General features: G+C 38.6%; 2 protein-coding genes and 1 pseudogene across 2 annotated transcripts in view; 2 read left to right on the forward strand and 1 right to left on the reverse strand.

Moving 5' to 3' along the window:
- LOC110757546 (F-box/LRR-repeat protein At4g14103-like) overlaps window positions 1-17,364 on the forward strand; it is a 96,092-nt gene that overhangs the window by 67,703 nt on the left and 11,025 nt on the right. The window lies entirely within an intron of this gene.
- On the forward strand, window positions 2,552-4,340 carry LOC110757586 (F-box/LRR-repeat protein At3g59200-like). The gene is made up of 2 exons (XM_021959246.2): window positions 2,552-3,536; window positions 4,159-4,340. The coding sequence occupies exons 1-2, from the start codon at window positions 2,576-2,578 to the stop codon at window positions 4,338-4,340; spliced, it is 1,143 nt and encodes a 380-aa protein (XP_021814938.2). The 5' UTR covers window positions 2,552-2,575.
- On the reverse strand, window positions 4,940-7,362 carry LOC148295118 (uncharacterized; annotated as a pseudogene).

Here is a 17,364-nt window from a genome sequence, read left to right on the forward strand (position 1 = left end):
GGTGACGTGTGAGCACATGTGGCCGTTAGGCCCAACGCGTGAAACCTGGCTTTGATACCATGAAGGAAGTTGAGGGAGTGTTTGTCTCACATTAAAATGTTAAGGGACTTAGCTTGGGTTTATAAGGAGTTGGGCTATTCCCCCCACTGCCAATTGGTTTTGGGATGGAACCTTAACTTCCTTCATGTTGATAACATCATTGTCACAGGCCCATCTTCTTTCGATTGTTAGGCAGTTATTACTAAGCTCAATTCTCTTTTTCCAGTCAAAGATCTCGGTCCTCTTCATTACTTCTTAGGCTTGGAAGTTAATAGATCTTCTGGTTTTCGTGTCTCATGCTAAGTATGCCACTGATCTTCTTGCCAAGGTAAAAATGGAAGGTGGCAAGCCTTGTGCTACCCCTGTAGGCTCCACCAAATTGGATCACAGTGGTAACTTACTCTCTGATCCAGCTGAATAAGTCCATTGTTGGAGCCTTTGCAATATCTTACATGGACCAGACCTGACCTTTCTTATCCCGTGAATCTAGTCTGTCAGTTCATGCATACTCCAAGAGGAACTCATCAGCAGGCTGTCAAAAGGATCTTGAGGTATCTCAAAAACACAATTCTCATTTGATGCATACTTTTTGCAGGACCATGAATGGGTTGACGATTACGAGGAGCACAAAAAGTACTTGAAACATGTCTTATACTCAGAGCATTGATGGAGCAAACCAGAATCTGTGCCTGTTTGTCTGATATCACACCTCAAGAGTATCACCATATATAAGGGGATTCAAGGGATACCCGCACGAGAAGAAAGTGGCCAAGTATTTGTTAAAGAAGGGTCAAGTTTTGAGTAAGATGACTATTTGTAAATTGTAATGACTTATCCAAAGAATTTGCAATGTCTCAAAGGGCTTCAAAGGCTTGTCAAGTTGAATTTATCTGAAGTTTTTTGTTTTGTTAGTCCAATATTGGGTTTTAGATGGATTCTGTTATCGAAGTTGTAAATCAGAGAAACCCCCTTGTTGATCTTAGGATGGATCGAGTTGCCGATGTTTGTTTTGTATTTTGTACATTTCTTATCCACTTTCTAGTTCTATTTAACTTTTCAATGGAAGGGCCCTGGGTTAATTATTTTCATTGAAACATATTTTGCATCTCCTTTTGTTTAGAAGGAGATATACATGGAATTGAAGGTTTGCAATGTAGGAGCATTAAGCTGCTTCGAATTAATTGTCGCTTAATTTTTTATACAAGTCTTTCTAGTCAGAATAAGAGTATCAAATGCTATTCATTTTATTCACTATCGCAAAACGTAATTAAGTTGGTTTTGGTTTGAAGCGTAAACAAGGAAATATATATACAAATCCCTTGTTAATGTAGTGTTAATGGTATTTCTCATTCTAATGTTAAACAATTATTCACTTAAATGAAATAATGTGAGCGTAAAAGCCCAAAGAGGCAGAGCCTAAAAGAGGCCTAACTAAAAAAGAAGGTGCATATAAGGCTTGAGTTTTCAAAAAGAAGTTCCACATTTTCATTTCATAGTCGCAAGTCCCAACAAAAATGGTCAAATTGGTTAGTATGTTTTACAAAGTTTACAATTTATAAACATTTTGTTATCTTCCATTAAGTTGAAATTAACAACTTGCCACTAAAAAAGCCAAACCAAACTAATTTGAAATCAACAACTTGCCAATATATTTTAGTGTTTAATCACCTTGATTACGTCTCTTTGTCATATGAAATTTCAATGCTAAACGTGCTTCTTTAAAAAAAAAAGTAAAAATAAAAACTGCACTTAAAGATAATATAATTATAAATTGTAAATTGTAGGAAATACAGTGACCAATTTGGCTAAATTTTCCTAGTGACTAAAACGAATTTTTGTGCAAAACCCATGAACTATTTAACCCTTGAATTTAATGGTATTCATTTCTTTTTCCAATGTTCAAAAATTCTCTGTTTAAAGGAAAAATTGAGGGTGCAAAAACCGAAACAAATGCTCAAAGCAAGAGACGCCCTTAGAAACTGAAAAGACAAAGCCAGACACAAACAGCTGTTATCGAAAGAAAAGTGCAAAAGGCTCGAGTTTTCTCAAAGAAGCCTTCACACTAACACAAATGGTCAAAGCGTCGTCGTACCTGTGGTTATCATTTTCTTAGCTTTTCCCGCCGTTTCTCGATAACCAAGCAGAGCTTTTACTATTCCCTACCACTAGGGCTTTACTCGGCTATCTCAGAACGTTTCAGGTACTTTTTCTTCATAACCCTTTGGCTTCTTCCGTGCCATCTGTTTCGAGAAACTGAGAAATGATTCATGGAAATTTCAAGTCTTTTCCCCCCTGCGATGTATATCTGTGAAGAACATATAGTATTTCTTTCAGTTGTTAATTCTAGATTGAATATGGGTTCTGGAAAAATGTTGTCTTTTTTGGTTCTGTTTGTTTCCATTGAAAAACCTTCTATGGAAAGTAGAATTTCATGCGTAGATAGCTGTGAAGGTAAATGAATGTTTTAAAGTTTCTAAGTAATAGACAAGGTGTGCTGCGTGAATTAAGCTTATTAGTATTTAATTTTTTTGAAAAAATGTACAGGGACATAAACATGGGTTCGAAATCAAAGCCTCTCAGACTAAAAAAGAAGTCAAAGCGTGAAGAAATTGTTAAAGATAGGATTAGTGAGTTGCCTGATTCAATTCTTTGTCACATGCTTTCCTTCATTCCAACAAAATATGCTGTGAGGACCTGCATTTTGTCTACAAAATGGAAGAGCATATGGGCTTCTGTTCCCAATCTTGACTTCGAATATAGAGATGACTTTGTTTTGTGGTCACATGAATATGATTATGAGTCCCATGCTGGCTTTTTCACTTTTGTTGATCGTGTACTTTCCTGCCGTGACCTGTTAGATATTAAAAAATGTCGTCTTCATTGTGACTGCCGCGAAGAGGATTTCTCTCGCATTGATGGTTGGATTCGAACTGTCAGTAGGCATAATGTTGTTGAACTTGATCTTGATGTTAAAATAGGACTTGATGAAGATATTGACCCGCCTTTGGAGTTGCCTCAATGTGTTTTCATGTGCAAAACACTGGTGGTTTTGAAGGTGAATTCAAATTGTATTACATACACTACTCCTACATCAGGGTGTTTTCCAAGTCTCAAGTTCCTACATGTCAGTGTTGAGTATCCTGATAATGACTCAATGGAAGAGATTTTTTCTTGCTGCCCTGTTCTTGAATGTTTGACTATAAATGGAATTCTAGGATTAGATGATGTTTTGAACTTCAACATCTCTGTGCCTGAACTAAGGACGTTGAGACTGGAATTGGAACTTAGCAATGATTATGATGTAGATATTAAGCACACTTTTTTTGTAAATTGCCCAAAGCTTGAAAGCCTTGATATCAAGCAGGATATTTTGTCAAATTATTTATTCGAGAATGTGAAACCTTGGTCAAAGAAAATGTCGATCTCGGGTACCGTTTTGCGCACGAAGAGTTTAGAGTTTTATTTGATCAGTGATATGAATGGAAACTTGTTTAGAGGTTAGAAATGGAGACATATTGATAAGCATCATACCAAAACCAGTTACAACCATATGTTGTTTATTGGATACCAAAAAATCCTATGGATACAAAAACAAGTTACTCATAGGCATATCTTGTTCATGGGATACCAAAAACAGGTTACAAAAACAAGTTACTCATAAGCATTTTTTGTTCAATGCCATATGAAATGGTTACATCAAAACAGCATATCAATATAAGCATTTTTTGTTCAATGCCAGATTAATATAAGCACAACACCAAAACAGGTTTCAACCATCACATTACATATCAAATGGTCAATTACATGCCATGTACCTGATTCAAAAACCTTGACAGACATGAAAGCCTAATAAAACCAACCATCACAGACATCAATAATCCCACAAACCAACAACTCAATTGCAACCATAATCAAACCATTAAAGTCTAATAAAACTAACTAATTGCAGAATGTATAATTCCACAACATTCAAACCATTCAAAAATAGTTTATCCTAATTCAAAAATAGGTTGCAAAAGTTGAACATCATCACATCTAAGGATGAAAAAAAGGATCTTTGACAAAATGGCTCCTTTGTTGATCTTTCATCCTCCTCCTACGTTGTTATACTCGAGATAGTTTGGCAGATTGAGATGAATCACATGTTTGAGAAGCCTGAGCTGGTTGAGATGGTTGGGATTGAGATGCTTGAGTTGCTTCAGATGGTTGGGATTGAGAAGCATGAGCTACTTGTGATGGTTGGGATTGAGAAGCCTGCGGTGGTTGAGATTGTTGGGATTGAGAAGCCTCGGCTACTTTAGATGCCTCGGATTGAGAAGGCCCTTGGGAAGCACTTGCTTGTCTCCTTTGCCTTAGTTGCATACTTTGTTGTCTGCTACTTTGGTCTTCACCATCTCTCCTTCTTACCTAAACAAATAATAATTAGGTAGGCATGATATGAAAATTCGAATGGTGAAAACATAGTTGAAACCATGGCACTTACTGGAAGTTTTTCCTTGGCAACATTCCTCTTCCTAGTAGGCTTTATGTTGGGATTTCTAGGTTCCTAATAAGCAAAGTCATCAAGTCAGAAACCAAATCAAATATATTTAAATGTAAAGCAATTTTGGATAATGACACATACCTTACAACCAATTCGATTATGCCCTTCTCCACCGCAATTGCCACATTTTAAAGGGATGTCATACCTAGGAAGCTTATATGGATTAGCAGGTTGTTTAGGCTCATCAAAAGCTTGTTTTCTTGTCTTCTTAGGCCTACCAGGCTGCTTGTGGTATTTTAGATGGAGTATTGGAGCTAAATTAATCTTCATCCACTAATCTTGGCCAGTCATAGGCATAATCATTGGTTCATATGCTCTCAAATAAGCCTCTCTCTTGTACACTGCATCACAAAAGTCCTATGCATTCCCATGAAACCAACTTATTGCAGCACAAGCATGCAAATATGGTATTCCATTCAAATTCCAAGCACGGCATGAACAAGAGTGGGCATTCAAATCAACAGCAAAGTTGCGGCCACTATGGTGCATCACTTCAAACCTATTCTGTCCAGCAGCCTTAGGAATGCACCACTGAGCTTTTCCTTTGTTTTTCTCTAATATTTTTCTAATTCTTAGCCCAACTTGTCCATGCCATTTCTCACATAAAACCCTTCTTCCAGCCATCAACAACATTATATACAACCGAATTCTTTCTAGCATAGTCAAAACAGGCTTATCTCTGGCATCCATTATGCTACGATTGAATGCCTCACAGAGGTTGTTCATAAGCATGTCACACTTGGAATCAGTCTTGAAATATGCCCTACTCCAAAGCCTAGGATCTTTCTCTGCAAGCCAATCATGTGCAGGTTTATACAACTCCAACATCTTTGTCATCTCTGCATGAAGCCATGACACTGTTGTGGCCCTAGCAATTGCTTCAATTTGATGTTGCAAAGCAAGCCCTCTATGTTCCAAATAGAAGTTTCCATACAAATGTTTCAAACAATGTCTATGCTTTGCATGAGGAAATAGAGCATCCACAGCATCTATTAAACCTTTTTGTTTGTCAGTCATAAATACATAATCATGGCTATTCCTAATATTCAGATCACCACTCAATAATTCCAAAAACCACAGCCACGTTGAATTGCTCTCATTCTCTACATATGCATACGCAAGTGGAAGCATTCCATTGTTTGCATCAACTCCCATTGCAGAAAGCACTTACCCAGGGTGAGGCCCTTTGACATGACACTCATCCAAGCAAACCACAGGCCTACAACCATCTAAAAACCCCTTCTTGTAGGCTGCAAGACAGATGTAAATCATCTGAAACCGTGGCCTATCACCTTCCATTTCAGATTTAATGATAACTGTACTTCCAGGATTTCTGGTTCTTAAATCATGACAATAATCCCACAAAACTTCATATTGTTTACTGTAAGACCCCTCTATAATGTCAACTGCCATGGCTCTTGCTCTGTATACAGTTGCTCTAGATGGTCTGTAACCATAGTCTTGGTGAACTTGCTCTACAAAAGAAGAAGCAGTCCAATTTGGATTGAGCCTTAACTGCCCAGAATATCTTTCAGCCAACCAGCTAGCAGTGGCATGTATATTTTTACTCCCCTTCCTACAAACATGTGTAGGATTAAAGGTTTTCACCTGCAGGTAAGTGCTACCACTCACACTTGAAGCATGGATAACAAAGGGACAACCATCTTCACATACTACTCTTATTTTGTTACGATCATTATTCATAAATATCAACTCCCTTCCACAATTAATGGAGTAGATCCTCACAGCTTTTCTAAACATCTTGGCAGTTGCAAACTTTAAACCTGGTTTGAAACCTGGGTTTGCCATATCAATTTCAGGTCTGAAATCTTCACCTTTTGGGATTCTATTCTTCTTCCTTTTTAGTTCACCTACTGCTCCATCTTCACTTGAAGAGCTATTTTGGCAGGTAAGTCTAGGTGACTCTTCTCCATTGTTTGACTCATCATTTTCCTCTGCATTAGGATCATTGTCAGTACAACTATGATCCACATAACCTTCAAACCACTTATCATCCTTCTTCAATAACTCAATCTCTTCATCATTCTATGCATAGTCATTGTCTTCAAAGTCTTCAAAACTCACATCATACCCATCGCCATATCCCAAATCTTTAGCCATTCCAAATAGCTCTAACATAGACATATAATCAACCTCACAATACTCAAACCAACTGACTTCACCACCCAAATAAGACCATTCACTGTCCCTTCTATTTTTAACTAGTTTACCACAATGGAAAAACTTAAATGTAACAACCTCATCAGCATCGTTATCTGTGAAAGAGGAAGAGTCACTTAACAAATCAACAAAGGTAACAAAGACAAAACAACTATAATATTTGGCAGATTTTAGTTCAGTCTGAATACCAAGGTGTTTCTAAGGTGCTTTGTAAGGTTCAATCTAAATAAGCCATAGCACAGAGTAAAAAAGTATACCATAAAATAAAAATAATATTTGGCTGATTTTAGTTCAGTCTGAATACCAAGGTGCTTTGTAAGGTGTTTGTAAGGTTCAGTCTAAATAAGCCATAGCACAGAGTAAAAAAGTATACCAAAAAACAAAAACAAAAACTCCAGCAACACACAAGGACCAGACAAGGAACACACAAGGGACCACACAATGCCACACCAGACCAGCACAGAATCAAAAAGTATACAACAAAACAAAACAAAACTCCAACAACAGTCCAATGCACATGCCAAAATCAAGAAAATCGAGTGAGAATGGATCCACTTACATATGGGTTGACAACCTCCAGATTCTCTAAGCACCACCATCTTCGCACTTTCTAGCCTTAAAGTCTAACGCCAAAGACTGATTTCTTCTCCAGATTTTCCAAAATTCGAACCCCACCTCAGATTTTGCAAAAGCCCTAACCTTCTCCAAATCTCCCATTCTCACCCAAATACCTAATTTCCCCCTCACTTCTAAAAGTGAAAAACCCTTATTCGAAGAGGTTAAAGATTAAAACAAAGTGGGGCCCAAAGCTTGTAACGGAACATCAAAAATATTGACGGAACGGGTAACTTGAGACTGTTTTTAAAACGTTGGGGGGTATTTTGAGACGTTTGTAAACTCATGTGGTAATCTAAGACAAGTTGAAAAGCACAGGGGGCATGTACATAATTAAGCCAGAGTCTGGGCCAGTACCTGGTATCAGAGCCAAAAGTCCCTAGAAGAGTGGTTAAGCTTAAGGTTCAAACTAAGTTGTTGGTTTAATCTTCTGGTTTTTCTGTCAAGTTTCCTTTACTCACTAGTCATCGAGTTGTCTAGCTGTCAGATAGGCTCATTAGCCGTTGCCCGTTAAGCTAAGGCGTTGAGAGACCTAGGCAGGGACTAGCAACCTTGAATTAGGAGGAGAACAGAAGGAAAGCATAAAATCCAGAATTTTAAAATGGCAAGCCTTAGGAGAATGTTGTCTATCCGTTCTTCTGGAGAAGCAAGCTCTAGTAACAGTCCTAGCCATAGAACCCTACGAGTTAAAAACTCTCAAGAAATAATCATGCGGGACGTAGAAAAGGAGTTGTGCAACTGGGATATACCCAGAGTACCCATCACTGATATATACTATAAAGGATCTTTCAAGTTCAGATCTGATTACGCAATAAAAACTGTTGAAAAAACGATATCTGTCATTGATAAAAAAGATAGTTTTCAGCTATTCACCCAGAGTCAAATCGACCAGCATCTGGAGAGAAATTATAACTATTTGCACATAGGATTGGTGCAGGTAGCGGTGAAACCACTTACCATAACAGGATTGCCCAGTTCAATCTTGCTTTGTGTAAGAGATGGAAGACATAGAAAGTTCACGGATTCCTTGTTAGGAATAGTTGAGTCAACCTTAGGGGAAGGTCCGATATACTTTAACTGTTTCCCAAACTTTTCTGTTGCACTTTCCGACGTAAATGTCTTAAAAGCTTTAACATTAAATATTCAAACTCAGGGTTATGATATGGACCCAGGATCCCAAAATCTAGCGATCATTTATAGGGTTTCATATAAGGTTATGAACACTGTCTGTCCCAAAGCTAAAGATTTAGACAGCAAAGGTGAAACTACCTTGTTCCAAACCAACCTTGAAAAATCAAACGTAGCAGTCCCAAAAATGATAAAGTGGAGTGATATAACCCTACCAGAAAAGTGGATTTTGGATGAAATAGTCCCAAAGAAGCCCCTTGAAAATCAAGAACCTACTCGGATCTCCCAATTCGCTGATGGAGAGGTAGAAATACAATTCTCCAACGCTAGAAAAACTAGGATTGATCTAGCGCCCTTTGGATCTAACCTAGAACCACATAGGTCGAGTACCTCTAGGATTGATCTAGCACCCTCTAGATCCAACCTAGAACCCCATAGGTCGAGCACCTCCTCTGATATAGCTTACGATCTAGACCATGACAGAATGATCTTGGCAGGTCTTAGGAGAACCCAGGAACAGACACAAAGGCCAGCCTACAGGTTTGAGCAAACCCTTCCAAACCCAGGAATTAGGATGAATCCACCTCAACCCGAGCCTTCCTTCTCGGATGTAGAATTTGAAATAAATATGTTAAAATCCTTCGAAATAGAACACGAAAAGATAAAAAGGAATTATCTGAGTATTGAAAATATTAATAAAAGAATCTGGTTTGAAACAGCCTTTCAGGAGCATAGGCAAAATCATCTCTGGAAAGCCCATACCGCCTTTATGAAAGAAAAGAAATTCAATTGTTTCTTTTTTACGTGGTTAGATTGGTGTGCTCAGAAATATGACATTCCTGAATATAGGAGCCATATAGAGATGATAGGAAGCCCATTCTCGACTTACACTTCCAAAGATGGGAAATCAGTAAAAGCCGTACATCCACCCGAGATGGTAATTAAACAGAAAGATATGATAGCGGCTCCCTACAAAGAAACCACTTTCCTTGATGATAGCGCCAATAATTTTCGCACAGCGAGTAAAGAGGATATAGGCGCAGTTATTCAGCAGAATAATTACACCAACCTGTTTCTGCAGTCTCTAGGAAAGCAAGTCACTAGGATTGAAACGTCTGTTTCTGTAAAGGAGCAGAAATCCGACCCCGGTCCCTCAGAAACTAAAAGGATCAAGGAAATGAGTAGTCAGGTGTTCTTCAAACCACCTCCCCCTTTAGATAATAAAAACTTTAAGATGGGAAGAACATTGTCAGAAGATGAAAATTTTGTTGATATCCTGGCAAAGAAATTATCAGAAGTAAAATTGTCAGATAAAGGAAAAGGACCTCAAGTGTCGGTTCTCACTGAAGGAGAAATAGAGGATCTTGAAACGATGTTTAAGGAAGAACGACCTGAAATTAATAAGTTAACAAATGAAAAGAAATTCACTCAAACTGCTAAAACAAGAAATTACTACCCCAGACCCACTCCAGTAGATTTACAGTTTGAGGAAGATGGAATGTGGAATTCCGCTCAGTATGATGGAAGCTCCATAGTAGAATGGAATATTTATGGTCTAACGGAATATCAGATCATTAATGCAATGAAACATATGATGATGTACGCTACAGCCTCTAAGATAAAAGGAAATGGAGATAAGAGGGTGGCTGAAGCTATCATCGCAGGCTTTGTAGGTCAATTAAAAGGATGGTGGGATTTCCACCTAAGCGACTCAGCAAGAGCCCAAATCCTGAACGCCCAGGTGGCTATTGGTCAGCAGAATGTACAAGACCCAGTAACTGGATTAATCAAAAGTGAAAACATTTACCAGGAAGATGCGGTAAATTCACTAATTTACACAATTACTCTACATTTTGTAGGAACTACAGAATTACAGCACGACAGGTCTAGAGAACTCTTAATGAACCTTAAGTGTCCTACCTTGTCCCATTTTAGGTGGTATAAGGACGTGTTTTACTCCAAGGTGTTCACTAGGCAAGACTGTAATGCTGACTTTTGGAAAGAGAAATTTCTTTCAGGATTGCCACTTCTATTCGCTGAAAAGGTTAGGAATAGAATTAAAGAGAAAAATGGTGGTGTCATTCCTTATGGGTCTTACACCTATGGGGAATTGTCCTCTGAAATCTGCGCAGAAGGATTAGCTCTTTGCACAGATATGAAATTAAGAAAACAGCTTGATAAACAAAAGGCCCTAGGAAAAAAGGAATTAGGTGACTTTTGTGAACAATTTGGTTTTGAACCAATAAAATCATATTCACATAAAACATACAAGAAGGGAAAGAAATATAAGTCTGAACCCAAGAAGCCATATAGAACTTTCAGAAAAAGGAAATACACAGGAGATACTAGCAAAAAGGCTAGTAAAGGAAAGAAAGGAGCTGTCCCTACATGCTATAAGTGTGGAAAAGTAGGACATTATAAATCTGAGTGCAAAATGAAGGATAAAATCAGTAACCTAAGCATTAGTGAAGACCTTAAACAACAGCTTTGCCAAATAATGCTTAATTCATCTAGTTCTGAACAAGATAGTGATGACGAACTAGCCCAACTAGAAAATGAAGAATTGTTTGAATCAGATACTGAGACTAGCTCAGGTAGCGAGGAAGAGTGCGCCTGTCAATTTAAAGATCTGAGAATATGTGTCTTAACAAAAGAAGAAAGTCTAATAGTAGACTTAATTGATAAAATAGAAGATCCAGAAAAGAAGAGAGAAGCTTTGGAAAGTTATATCTCGCTAGCTAGAACCGGACCAAATAATCCCCAACCGGCCATAGCTAATGTAAGACAACCAGTTGAAAACTATAGTTTTAAGACTATAGTAAACAGAATGAATGATAAAATTCATAAAAAGGAACCTACGCTCAACGACCTTCAGTGCGAGGTCCATGATGTGAAAGAAGAACTTAGAGAGTTAAAAAATAGGGTTAGAGTTTTAGAACTCTATCGTCCTTTTTCAGAAAAAGATACAGAAGAAAAATCTGAGCAATTAGAATTCGATAACCTAATGGAAGAATTTCAAGAGAAAATAGAACCTGTAACAAGAGAAACCCTAAACCCTATATATATCTCCCTCTCTCCCTCCCCCAATTTTCTGTTTAGCCAAACAGCTCTTTGAGCCGCCGCTGGCGCCACGGTTCACCACCGGAGCTGGGACCGGTCCCAAAACTACCGGCCAGACTCCCCCGTCCTACCCCACCCCTTCGCCGCCTCCATCGTGAACCCAAGCCGCCGGAAATTCAAGAAATTCGGCCGATTATTACCTAGTTTTTTCGGAGCTCATTCTGGCGATTCCGGCAACCAAATTCTTCAAACTTGGTATGTTTTCTCATCTTCTCAACGTGTTCTAGCTGCTAATTTTGTTGTTTATGATTAATTTTTGCGTTTTGAAACGGATTTAAGAGATAGAAGTTTTGGCCGATTCCGGCCCTTGATTCTGGCCAACACCGGAATCGCTTTGGCACCCACGCGCTGGCTGGCCTTTGAGTCCTAAAATGATCCCCATATCGTCCTGAGCACGACGGTATGCTCAGATTTGAATTTGGTTATCATTTGATCGTCGATCGGATATCGCATATTAGGCGTTATCCTGGTTCGATATTTCGGATCGTTGGATCAACTTCATTTCAACATATGTTGATCTAGGCATCCCTAGGATCGTGTAGGAATTCGCGGAATGCTAATCGGAGCCCTGGATGTTTCGATTCAATAACTTAAAGTTTGCTTTAAACGATAACCATCCAATCGTGCGATCGCGAGTGATCCGACCGTTCGATTCGGACCAAACTTGTAGGACGTGTATTCTAAACCTTGTTGAACCCATAGGAACTTTCGGATCGTAAATCGGAGGTTGTGGGCCCCGCGAGCTTGGTTGACCAAGTTTGGGCAGTTTGACCCCTCGATTGACTGTGAATCTTCCGAGATAGTTTCACCCTTCGAGGAGTACTAGAACGACCTTATTAATTAGTCTTGACCGTTATTTGAGTTATGTTGACTATGTTGGGATTTTGAGATGGTTTTATATTATCGTATGAAATTCTTGGATTATTAGTTTGATAATTGAAGTTGTGGAATAGATGAGTATGAGATACTTGATCGATGGGTTATGAAAACGAGTCTTGGGTCTCGGCTATGATTATTAGTAAATAAACGGATGTTCGTTTTTAAATGTACTTCGTTCTTCTAATGTGGAATTTCTTGCATAATGAGTTTTGGATTGAAAATTGATTTAATATGGTGAATGAGGATATGGAATCTCTAAAAGTTATTATTTATTATTAATTAATACGATTATGATTATTATTAAAGTATATGGATTGGGTGATATCGAGTTATTTATGAAAGTCTATTGTTTTAATTATGGAATATAGTATTTTATGGAAGATAAGTGTAAACAAGTTTTGATTACTATTTGAATTATTTTGGGCCTTTATGGAATATAGGCTTGAGAGTTTATTTTTTATACTATGAATAAATATTTGGGAAAATTGAATTAAGGAAGGGAATATTATTTTTATAATATATATATATATATATATATTTATATGAGGCTATAAAAACGGGTTGTCGGTTCGGTCTCGGCCTGTTTCCTGTGACACAAGACTTCCTGTTTATATTTTGTTATTATTAATATTACTGTTATTATTATTATTATTATTATCATTACTATTATTATTATTATTATCATTACTATTATTATTAGTGCCATTAATATTATTTATAAAGGATTATGTGACCTTGTGCAAGATACGGTGTTTTGGATTTTATTATCTTGTCTTAGGGGATTTTCAGAGATTGTTTATTCCTAAGTATTTGAGTAGTGTTTTGAATGTTAATAAAATCGAAATGGTTTACTTAGGTTTTGTAATGGGTATTTCGGTTAATGAGGCTTATATTTAATTTGAACATGGATTATATGTGTTGAGGAATTGTTATTCACTCTATGATTAAATAACTGGGCAAGAGATTAATATAAGATGTGGTATTTTATTGTTTGGTTATGTGAATATGAGATTATATCATGTTAAGTACCCTCCCTTGATTATGGTATCCACACGTGGCGTTGGATTATCCAGTGTGTAGGCATATATGGTTATGTTATTAGCTTATCACAAGTGGCGTTGGATTATCCGGCTTGTGATAAAGCAGTCTGCACACATAGAATATGTTTTTGTTGGGCCACACGTAAAGTTGGATTTTCCGACGTGTGGTAAAGGATCCGTACACTTTGCTTACTGTTACTTTACTATGCGTAGCGTTGGACTCTCTGACGTGTAGTAAAGTAACAGGGAGAGGAAAAATGGAATTATTTTTATACTATATGAGGAAAAAATTAATGTTTAAAAGAATTAACTTGTTGGTATTACTAAAAATAATTGTATATTATCTTGTTTGTGATTGTGGATTGTAGAACTACGTGTGGCTTGATCCCTCAGTAAGGGTACGTAGATAGCCTAGGGTCTTACTCAGGTGCAGCGACAAGATCAAGTATATTTTTGGACTTTACTTTGGTCACTAGGATCATATCTTATTTAGTAGTTTAATTAAGCTTGGTTTGAATTTTGTTGGGGAGCCCGAAGCCCAGTCAAGGTGAGATTAAATGATTGGTTATATTTCAGTATTAAAAGGTGTTTGAGGTCTTGTTGAGTCTGAAACCTGTTTGGATGGATGTTTGATCTTGGTTTGAGTCTTTAGAATTTCTTTGTTATCACCCGTACTAGGGTATGATTGTGAGGCCGGAGGCCATCTATGTAAACTGCAGGAATTTATCTTGTGTATGTGACAGGACCCGCCCCGAATTCCTTGGAACTCGAGACAAATCCTGTGAAAATTCCGACATCACACCGATGACGGGTCCACTTACTAAAAATCGAGCCTCCTTTGCCCAAAAGGGAATAAGGGCCCAAGACTTTCTGCCGAAATTTCGGCAAAGTCTCCCTTGTAAATTGGACTTTCCCCAAAAATTCCAACATGCATAAAACACATTTAAAACACCAACTGGCAGCATGCACAAGTTAACAACATGCAATCACATAATAGGCCTCCGGCCTTCTAATGGTTCGAAACAAAACCAACAAAGTTCTTAAGTCGGATACTTCATAAACAATACAATTAAAGATCTCAAACAACTTTACGAATACCACTGAAATCTTTAAACCAGATTCAAATCCAATAACCACAACGAAATCAAATTACCAACTCAGAATCGCTCAAACCCTTTTAAACATAATATAATTCGCGGCTGCACCTAGATGAGACCCCAGGCTGCCTACGTACCCTTGGACAAGGGATCAAGCCACACGTAGTTCTCGTCTCAATGGCCACAACTCCGATAATATACCATTATTTAAAGTAGAACCAACAACACATTTCAGATCCATCACAATTCTAAATCCGATAAAAACACATTGATACAATATCACTTTCCTCCCAAGGCATCGTATTAAGAAGACATCCGAAGGGCCTGGGCAAACTCCGACGGGCCTGGGCAAAATAATCAATCTTCGAAAGGCCTGGGCAAACTCCGACAGGCCTGGGCAAAGGGCCTGGGCAAACTCCGACGGGCCTTATCAAAATAAATCAATCTCCGAAGGGCCTGGGCAAACTCCGACGGGCCTGGGCAAAATAAATCAATCTCCGAAGGGCCTGGGCAAACTCCGACGGGCCTGGGCAAAATAATCAATCTCCGAAGGGCCTGGGCAAACTTCGACGGGCCTAGGCAAAATAATCTCAAACATAAAACCCATAACCGGGGAGGTACCTAAGGTAGTGCTAATAACACTCAAATTAACATTCTAAGTACCCCATACAAAATCAACAAGGATAGTACTTTCTCAAGTATTATATAAAAACTCAAGACACTCGAATATATCAAACCCACATATATTGCAACTACTTTACCAAAAATAAAGAATTCAACGATTAAATATAAACCGAATTTAAATAAACTATTAAATTCAAAAGCATTAGATTTCCATCACAAAACCATAAAAATAATCTCATAGACCCACATAAATCAAATGACGGTCAAGACTCATCCAAAAGGGTCATTCTAGTACTCCTTGAAGAGCGAAACTACCTCGGAAGACTCACGGTCAACCGAGGGTCAAACTGCCCAAACTTGGTCAACCTGGCCCGCAGGACCCATGACCTCCGTTTTACGATCCGAAAGTTCCTATGGGTTCCACAAGGTCTAGGAAACATGTCCTACAAATTTGGTTCAGATCGGACGGTCGGATCGCTCACGATCGCACGATCGGACGGTTATTGTAAAACACAAACTTTAAGTTATTGAATCGGAACATCCGGGGCTCCGATTCACGATCCGTTGAATCCTACACGATCCTAGGAATACCTAGATCAACATATATTAATTTGAAAGTGATCCAACAGTTCTAACCTATCGAACCCGGAAATCACACAATATGTAAAATCCGTTCGGGGTTCAAACGTTATCCGAATTGATATCCGTAAAATCCTACGCGCTCGTGACGACCAGGAGATCGCATTTGGACATAATGGCCCTCTGCTACAGTGACCACGCGCCGCCACACGCGTTGCCAGCGCGTGGGTGTCCAAAGCGATATCGCATCGCCGGAAAATCTCAAAATCTCGGGCCAGGACTCCTACCCACCTAATTTGGAGTCACTTTTGTTCTTGGACATACCCCAAAAAGTAATCGGAAGTGGCTGAAAACTGAGGTCGAAACCGGCAGATTTTTCACTTCGAAATCGACTTGCCTACGCTAGAAATTTCTCAATTCCTATCCAACTAGCAGCTAGATCATGAAAAGTAGTCGAAATTCCATACCTCATTCGTCCGATTGGGTGGAGAATTGAGGGAGAACAAGCGATGGGAAATTCTGTCAAAATCCACGCGATTCCGAGCGTTTTCCGGTGACTGGAGTGGCTGGCGACGGCAGAGGAGGACTGGGGTTCGACGGCGGGGATGCGCCGGTCATTTTGAGTCCGGTCCAGGCCGAAGTGGAGGTCGGTGGTGGCGGCGGCGGCGAAGGTGAACAGCCGCTGCGCTGTTCACAGGGGGGGCTCGCGACAGGGAGAGAGAGAGAGAGATTCTGGTTTTAAAACCAGTTTTTCAAAATTACAATTTTGCCCCTCCTTCAATTTTTCTCGTATCTCTCTCGTTATAACTCCGATCGGAGCCCACTACGTCTCTACGGACTCGTTTCGACGAGCTCTACGCACCGGTACAATCGAAATTCCGAAATTCCTTCCCGAACTTAAAATGACCTTTTTACCCCTTTTTATATTAAATAATATTTTAAATTTTCAAAAACCTTAATTAATTCAAATCATTTTATTTTATTGTTTATTCCAATTTATTTCCTCTTAATTTAATTATTTTACTTCTTTTTCGGACCAGGATGTTACAGTATGCTGCCGGTTGGTGATATTAAATACGTTTTTAACAGGTTGTAAATTTGGAAAAAGTCCATTTTTCAAGGGAGAAATTTCTACAGAAAGTTTCATTTCGTTATTAAGTGGGTCTTGTCCCAGATTTCTGAGGAATTTGGGGCGGGTCTTGTCAAGTCTTTCTAGTCATAATAAGAGTATCAAATGCTATGCGTTTAACATGCAAGCACATCTAAAACGTAATTAAGTTGGTTTTTAGTTTGGAAGGAAAAAAAGGAAATAGTATTTATCATTTTGAATTTAGTAGTATTTCTCATTCTTCAAAAGGGAGCCGAAGAGCCGAAAAACCAACAAATGCTCGAGGCCAGAGAGGCCTAACTGAAAGAGAAGGTGCATATAAGGCTCGAGTTTTTTCCAAGAAGTTTCACATTTTCATTTCGTACTCGCAACAGAGATGGTCAAAGCGGCGTCGTACCTGTGCCGTTTCTC

The sequence above is a fragment of the Prunus avium genome, chromosome 4, assembly GCF_965620075.1.
Source record: "Prunus avium chromosome 4, drPruAviu1.hap1.1, whole genome shotgun sequence".
Taxonomy (NCBI): Eukaryota; Viridiplantae; Streptophyta; class Magnoliopsida; order Rosales; family Rosaceae; genus Prunus; species Prunus avium.